The sequence below is a fragment of the Procambarus clarkii genome, chromosome 3 (genome assembly GCF_040958095.1).
Source record: "Procambarus clarkii isolate CNS0578487 chromosome 3, FALCON_Pclarkii_2.0, whole genome shotgun sequence".
Taxonomy (NCBI): domain Eukaryota; kingdom Metazoa; phylum Arthropoda; class Malacostraca; order Decapoda; family Cambaridae; genus Procambarus; species Procambarus clarkii.
The window spans coordinates 26923261-26931936 of NC_091152.1; the positions used below are offsets into that span (position 1 = coordinate 26923261).

Genomic DNA, 8676 nt, shown 5'->3' on the forward strand with positions numbered 1-8676 from the left:
ATATACAGCAGCGGAATGTTTCGAAAATTTATTATTCATGGAGTAGTCGCCCTTAATAAGTCTATATTTGTAATCAAAGTAGAAGGTTTGTCACCCTTAAGGTGACTATAATTGTAAACAATATAAGGTGTTTGTCACACTTAAGGTGACTATATTTGTAAACAATGTAAGGTGTTTGTCACCCTTAAGGTGACTATATTTGTAAACAATATAAGATGTTTGTCGCTCTTAAGGTGACTATATTTGTAAACAATATAAGATGTTTGTCGCTCTTAAGGTGACTATATTTGTAAACAATATAGGGTGTTTGTCGCTCTTAAGGTGACTATATTTGTAAACAATATCAGGTGTTTGTCATCCATAAGATGAATATGTTTGTAAACAATATAAGGTTTTGTCTCCCTTAAGGTGATTATGTTTGTAAACAATATAACGAATCTTTCGTCCATAAGGTTGTAAACATATATGTAAACAATATAAATCTGAATTACTATATTAAACATGACGAATGAAGCCCTTTGCGTAATTTTGGTATTTATAAATAACCCTAAAAATTATGGTGGAAAATATGAATATTTACCAAGAGTCTGCAAGTGAGGAAGGTGAGGCAGGTGACGGATGAGGACGGGCAGTTGCTGTAGTGTGAGGTACAGGGTGAGGCTCTCGAGGGTGTGAGGCAGGAGGGGTATGGCTGCCTCAGACAAGCCACCATCAAACTCCTCTAAGGTACACTTACTGCCGGGGGCTGTCAGCCTCTCCAAACATTGTTTTGATATAACACTTCTCTCTTTGCTGTCTAAACTATAGTCAAGATTTAAGCATATGGTTACCATTATTTTTGCCAGCACTGACAGTGTAGACAGGTGCTGCTTTAGTTGGGATGGATCGTTTATGATTAGGTAAATGTTCTTAGGTGTCACTTTCTTAAGAACAAGCGGCAGGACAACACACGAGTCAACACTCCATATTGTCCACTCTTGTTCTGTACGCAGCTTCTCACACACGGCTTGGATGACGTGCTCACTCCCGCGGGACTCTGCTACATGCTTCAACAGCTCGTCAGTCTCAAGTGTAACCATCTTGCACAGGTCAATTATGTGAGTAATGAACTTGTGCTCTACTCCCCGGGCACACAGCACCCCGGTAGTGCTGACTAAAATGTTCTCCCATCTGGGGCGCTCCTTAAACTCTTGTTGCACGTCGCTAATATCAAACTTTGACCCTCTCAGGTGATCTCCCAAGGAGCGTTTTTCCTTACGTACAACATCCACCAAGAGGTCAATGATTATAGAGCTTTCCCCTGACACACGGTGTGATGCTGGATCACCTCGGTCTTGCTCAGCCCTCAACAAGAGAGCGACCAGCCCCCTGCTGGCACAATACTCCTGGTACCTGGCGTGAAAATAGCCAATCACCCACACCACAACATCCACCAAGAGGTCAATGATTATAGAGCTTTCCCCTGACACACGGTGTGATGCTGGATCACCTCGGTCTTGCTCAGCCTTCAACAAGAGAGCGACCAGCCTCCTGCTGGCACAATACTCCTGGTACCTGGCGTGAAAATAGCCAAACACCCACACCACATTGAGGCCCCGACGGTAGCTGGTTCTTGTGAAATAGTTGGACAAGACCTCCTCCTGTGGCAGTCCCAGAGTGTCACACTTCTCCCTAATCTCCGCTTCCGTCTCCGGCCAAAGGTCGTATTCCTGCCTCTGGATCCCTCTTAAACTAATCTCTTCATAGAACAACAGAAACTGGTCACATTTTCCTTTGGGGTCCACCACATGTTTGTCTGTGAGTCTGGACACCAGTTTACTGGTTATGAAGTCATGAATCTTCTCGTAGACTTGAGTGTTTGTGGTGAGGTTGTTAAATTCTTCTGGAGCCTCGACACACAGCAGCGCCAACAAGGTCAAGGTGAGTGGAGTGTTGAGGTACTCACCCAGGAACTGACTCATCTGCTCCAGCCGCTGGGTAAACCTCCCTGTGATGACACTCCGTTGGCTCTCTTCCTCCACCAGCACCTTGATGGTTCTCTCGGCGAACTCCACGCGACGTTCTGGAGTGATGCCCAAGACGAGGATGTTGCAGCGAGGTCTGGTGTGTGGGACGAGCTGTGACAGTTGTTGGTCCCACCCCGGCCGTGTGGTTATCACCAACCTCACATCCTTGCCAGGCAGGTGCAACAGCTCCTTCACCAGCCTTCCTGAATGGTCGTTGACCTCGTCGTAGCCGTCAATCAGGACTAATATATTTAAGCTCAAGATTATCTCCTTAAACAGCTGGAAGTCGGCACCAGAATCACTAAGTGCTTGAGGCAGCAACTGGCGGAGGAGATCATCGAAGGTATTAAGATGTGAGTCCCTGCACTGTACATAGAAAACGAGGTCCACAGTGCCCAGGTGACGTATGGCATCAGGGTCCTCTACCCACTTCTCGAGGATGAGCTTGAGTAAAGTTGTCTTGCCCATACCACCTTCCCCCATCAGGAGGACACACTCAGGGACTCTTCCCTTCTCTCGTCTCATGCTCAAGATGTCTTCATAGTTTATATCCTGACCCTTGGCAGCGTGGGAGGGTCTTGTGCTATCCTGACCCTTGGCAGCGTGGGAGGGTCTTGTGCTATCCTGACCCTTGGCAGCGTGGGAGGGTCTTGTGCTATCCTGACCCTTGGCAGCGTGGGAGGGTCTTGCCCCTATGACGGGATCTTCAAGGAGTCGCAGTCGTGTAAAAGCAAGACTTGGGTTGTAGTTAATGTTGAGGAGGAGCCAGGGTGCGGGAACAATCTGGTACAGCAGTCTATACCCGTCAGTTAACTCTTGCTTGCTCATCTGCTTAACTTCTTCTGTGATGTGGCTTCTGAACATCTTAATCTCCTGGCGGAGCTGAGGCAAGTACGCCACATCTGAGGGATCCAACGGCTCTCTGACCTTCGCTAGCAGACCACCAATATACTTGGTGACATCTCTGGTCACGTGGTCCACATCCTGGCTGTTTGTCCTACACCGGACGCCGGCCTCAGCCAGCATCTTGGCCAATAAGTCACTGAGCTCCGTCAGTGTTGACGTAAGATCTTGCTCTGACATTCCCACATTATCATGGGCCAACGTGTTTCGGCGTTGCTTCAGGCTATAAATGAGGTGTTCAAGTGATGGTCCCTGAGGCCCTGGAGTGGTCCACGTTGGGTCATTCATCTCAGCCAGACCACACACACGTTGCAGGAGTTTATACAACAGGGTGATGTCAAAAGTTGCCGCGTCAGAGGAAGCTTCGAGTTTATCCCTCTGGTGATCATCGAAGACACGCCTGTACTGAGCATTGGTGTACCCCAAGTCCTGAGTGAGGTAAGTCACTACTGGGAAGGCGCCCCGGTACGACCACATAAACACACTTGCTAGCGCGTCTCGTCCTGCCTTAGTCACAGCCAGTCCATACCGCAGTCTGTTCACATCTTCCGGTTGGATAACAGGACTCGAGGCCGCCATATTGGGCCGTATGATTCTCACCTCACACAACTGTTGTCAAGTTTCACACAAGCAGTAAATGTCCCACGCTGGTTTTGTTATTATATGTTTAAAAACATAACATTGTTTCCCACTGTCGGAGACGGGCAGCTTGTTAGGCTTGTGTAGGCCTTCCTAAGCCAACGACAGACCTTCCTCAGGAAGCATCCCTCAACAGTTGACTAATTTCCAGGTTAATGTTTACTGCTAGGTGAACAGAGGTATCAGGAGGCTGAGCATCTCACACTGTCAGGGAATCAAACTCTGTGATGATCCGACTGCATTAACCATAATACAGTAACTTAATTTACCAAAAATATAAGTGATTTCCAAAAAAATCCAATTTTACTAAATGTTTTCACATGTTAATGCAATATTTGGTTCCAGCTTTATTTGTTATTTTCAAATTGTTCTTTAACTAGTTAATTTCTTCTGTCTTTATACTCTTCAGATTTCTGTCATCTGGAAGAACAATTTAACGTTATTAAAACAAGATGTTAGTGTTAAACATTGGGTCAGAAATACATTTTTGAGATCACTAAAACAAATAAAGTTCCAAAGTCTGCCTCCTGCATTTTGTTATATTTTATAACTTAAAACTTGTCAATATTTTGACCTAACTCCTGTGATCATTGTGGTGTTGGCTTCTGGTTTAGGTAGAGTAATGGTGCTCATTTTCTCACACAGAAATATACGGTGTAGCATTTAGTAATGTTATTCTCTGCCTTTATCTTGCTCTTGTAAGGACCTATTTAGATTATGCAGTTCAGTTTGGTCAACATACAATATACTGGACATAATTTGACTTGAACCCATAAAAGAGAAGAATGACAAAGTTGATCTCAGGAATTAAAAATCTCCATTATTAAAAGAGATTAAGGAAGCTATGTTTACACATTCTTCGAAAAGTATAGTTGATATTATTGATGTTGTCAAAAGGATGAAAAGTTATATCGAAGGTAGTAATAATAAGTTGTTAACTATATCAACACAAAATAGAACAAGAAATGATAAATCTGTATTAATAAGAAATAATGTCTGCTTCTCTGTCTATGCGAGCTAGAAGACCCTACTCAGGGAGCCTCACCTAATTTCTAACAGTAATTCCTGCTGGGTATGTGCCCAACAGGGCATGGCATATATGTAGGGAGTACAACTTTAAAGAGTACCAAAGCTACCCCCCACCACGAACTTTGCTATATCATATTAATTAGGCTTTGAATTATTTATTTATTTTCTTGCAAGGGTTCCCATCTGAGCTTCTGTGTAGATCGCCCTCTCCCACTCCGCTCTCTTGTGGACAATATTCACAGTATAATGTTAACAACTTACATGGAGTTTACTACAAGTAAACTTCCGTCCCCTGAGAGTCTCTTATAGGAGCAATGATGGCGGGCCGCGTAGAGGCTCATCATATAAAATGGCCGCCTAGAGGCACATAAAATGGCCGCCTAGAGGTGCATAAGGGGCAGCCTAGAGGTACATAAAGGGTCCGCCAGAAGCACATAAAATGGCCGCCTAGAGGCACATAAAATGGCCGCCTAGAGGCACATAAAGGGGCCGCCTAGAGGTGCATAAGGGGCAGCCTAGAGGTACATAAAGGGTCCGCCAGAAGCACATAAAATGGCCGCCTAGATTCACATAAAATGGCCGCCTAGAGGCACATAAAGGGGCCGCTTAAAGGCACTTAAAATAGCTGCCTAGACGTGTATAAAGGGCCACGTAGAGGTAAATAAAGGGGCCACCTAAAGGCACATAAAAGGCCGCCTAGAGGTACATAAAGGGCCGCCTAGAGGTACATAAAGGGGCCGCCTAGAGGTGCATTAAAGGGCCGCCTAGAGGTGCATAAAAGGGCCGCCTAGAGGTGCATAAAAGGGCCGCCTTGAGGCACATAAAAGGCCGCCTAGATGCACATAAAGGACCGCCTATAGGCAAATAAAATGGATGCCTAGAGGTGCATAAAAGGGAAGCCTAGAGGCCCATAAAGGGCTGCCTAGAGGTACATAAAGGGCCCACCTAAAGTCACATAAAAGGCCGCCTAGATGCACATAAAGGGCCGCCTAGAGGCACATAAAATGGCCGCCTAGAGGCACATAAAATGGCCGCCTAGAGGCACATAAAGGGCAGCCTAGAGGTACATAAAGGGCCGCCTACAGGTATATAAAGGGCAGCCTAGAGGCACATAAAGGAGCCGCCTAGAGGCACATAAAGGGCTGCCTAGAGGCACATAAAGGAGCCGCCTAGAGGCTCATAAAGGGCCGCCTAGAGGCACATAAAGAGCCGCCTAGAGGTACATAAAGGGCCGCCTAGAGGCGCATAAAAGGCCGCCTAGAGGCACATAAAGGGCCGCCTAGAGGCACATAAAGGGCCGCCTAGAGGTACATAAAGGGCCGCCTAGAGGCACATTAAGGGGCTGCCTATAGGCACATAAAGGGGTCCGCCTAGAGGCACATAAAGGGCCGCATAGAGGCACATAAAGGGCCGCCTAGAGGCACATAGAGGGCCACCTAGAGGCACATAAAGGGGCTGCCTTGAAGCACATAAAGGGCCGCCTAGAGATACATAAAGGGCCGCCTAGAGGCGCATAAAGGGCCGCCTAGACGCACATAAAGGGGCCGCCTAGAGGCGCATAAAGGGCCGCCTAGAGGTACATAAAGGGGCCACCAAGAGGTACATAAAGGGCCGCCTAGAGGCATATAAAGGGGCCGCCTAGACGCACATAAAGGGGCCGCCTAGAGGCGCATAAAGGGCCGCCTACAGGCACATAAAGGGCCGCTTAGAGGTACATAAAGGGCCGCCTAGAGGTGCATAAAGGGGCCACCTAAAGGTACATAATTGGCCGCCTAGAGGCACATAAAGGGGCCGCCTAGAGGCACATAAAGGGGTCGCCTAGAGATACATAAAGGGCCGCCTTGAGATAGATAAAGTGACGCCTAGAGGCACATAAAGAGGTCACCTAGAGGCACATAAAGGCCCGCCTAGAGGGACATAAAGAGGTCACCTAGAGGTACATAAAGGCCCGCCTAGAGGCACATAAAGGAGCCGCCTAGAGGTACATAAAGGGCCGCCTAGAGGTACATAAAGGAGCCGCCAAGAGGCACGTAAAGGAGCCGCCAAGAGGTACATAAAGGGACCGCCTAGAGGCACATAAAGGGCCGCCTAGAGGTGCATAAAGGGCCGCCTAGATGCACATAAAGGGGCCGCCTAGAGGCACGTAAAGGAGCCGCCAAGAGGTACATAAAGGGACCGCCTAGAGGCACATAAAGGGCCGCCTAGAGGTGCATAAAGGGCCGCCTAGATGCACATAAAGGGGCCGCCTAGAGGCACATAAAGGGCCGCCTAGAGGTGCATAAAGGGGCCACCTAGAGGTACATAAAGGGCCGCCTAGAGGCACATAAAGGAGCCGCCTAGAGGCACATAAAGGAGCCGCCTAGAGGCACATAAAGGAGCCGCCTAGAGGCACATAAAGGAGCCGCCTAGAGGCACATAAAGGAGCCGCCTAGAGGTACATAAAGGGGCTGCCCAGAGGCACATAAAGGGGCCGCTAAGAGGCACATAAAAGACCCGCCTAGAGGCACATAAAGGAGCCGATTAGAGGCGCATAAAAGTGCCGCCTAGTGGTACATAAAGGGGCCTCCTAGTGGTACATAAAGGGGCCGCCTAGATGTACATAAAGGGGCCGCCTAGAGGTACATAAAGGGGTCGCCTAGTGGTACATAAAGGGGCAGCCTAGAGGTTCATAAAGGGGCCGCTTAGAGGCACATAAAGGGGTCGCCTAGTGGTACATAAAGGGGCCTCCTAGTGGTACATAAAGGGGCCGCCTAGTGGTACATAAAGGGGCCGCCTAGAGGTTCATAAAGAGGCCGCCTAGAGGTACATAAAGGGGTCGCCTAGTGGTACATAAAGGGGCAGCCTAGAGGTTCATAAAGGGGCGGCTTAGAGGCACATAAAAAAGCCGCCTAGAGGCGCATAAACGAGCCGCCTAGAGGCGCATAAAGAAGCCGCCTAGAGGCACATAAAGGAGCCGCCTAGAGGCACATAAAGGGCCGCCTAGAGGCACATAAAGGAGCCGCCTAGAGGCACATAAAAGGCCGCCTAGAGGCACATAAAGGGCCACCTAGAGGCACATAAAGGGGCCGCCTAGAGGCACATAAAGGAGCCGCCTAGAGGCACATAAAGGAGCCGCCTAGAGGCACATAAAAGGCCGCCTAGAGGCACATAAAGGGCCACCTAGAGGCACATAAAGGGCCGCCTAGAGGCACATAATGGGCCGCCTAGAGGCACATAAAGGAGCCGCCTAGAGGCACATAAAGGAGCCGCCTAGAGGCACATAAAGGGCCGCCTAGAGGTACATAAAGGGCCGCCTAGAGGCACATGAAGGGCCGCCTAGAGATACATAAAGGGCCGCTTAGAGGCACAAAAAGGAGCCGCCTAGAGGCACATAAAGGAGCCGCCTAGAGGTACATAAAGGAGCCGCCTAGAGGCACATAAAGGAGCCGCCTAGAGGCACATAAAGGAGCCGCCTAGAGGCACATAAAGGAGCCGCCTAGAGGCGCATAAAGAAGCCGCCTAGAGGCACATAAAGGAGCCGCCTAGAGGCACATAAAGGAGCCGCCAAGAGGCACATAAAGGAGCCGCCTAGAGGCACATAAAGGAGCCGCCTAGAGGCACATAAAGGAGCCGCCTTGAGGCACATAAAGGAGCCGCCTAGAGGCACATAGAGGAGCCGCCTAGAGGTACATAAAGGGGCTGCCTAGAGGTACATAAAGGGGCCGCCCAGAGGCACATAAAGGGGCCGCCAAGAGGCACATAAAGGAGCCGCCTAGAGGTACATAAAGGGGCTGCCTAGAGGTACATAAAGGGGCCGCCCAGAGGCACATAAAGGGGCCGCCTAGAGGCACATAAAGGGGCCGCCTAGAGGCACATAAAGGCCCGCCTAGAGGCACATAAAGGGGCCGCCTTGAGGCACATAAAGGGGCCGCCTTGAGGCACATAAAGGCCCGCCTAGAGGCACATAAAGGGGCCGCCTAGAGGCACATAAAGGGGCCGCCTAGAGGCACATAAAGGGCCGCCTAGAGGCACATAAGGTGCCGCCTAGAGGCGCATAAAGAAGCCGCCTAGAGGCACATAAAGGAGCCGCCTAGAGGCACATAAAGGAGCCGCCTAGAGG

At 49.2% G+C, this 8676-nt stretch overlaps 1 protein-coding gene across 1 annotated transcript in view; it reads right to left on the bottom strand.

The window, feature by feature from the left end:
- Positions 1-3958, bottom strand: part of LOC123748230 (uncharacterized) — a 155514-nt gene extending 151556 nt beyond the window's left edge. The window contains exon 1 of the mRNA XM_069331345.1: positions 581-3958. Within this exon, the coding sequence (XP_069187446.1) occupies positions 581-3488 (2908 nt within the window). The 5' untranslated portion in view covers positions 3489-3958. The remainder of the gene's footprint in view (positions 1-580) is intronic.
- Between the last annotated feature and the right edge of the window lie 4718 nt (positions 3959-8676).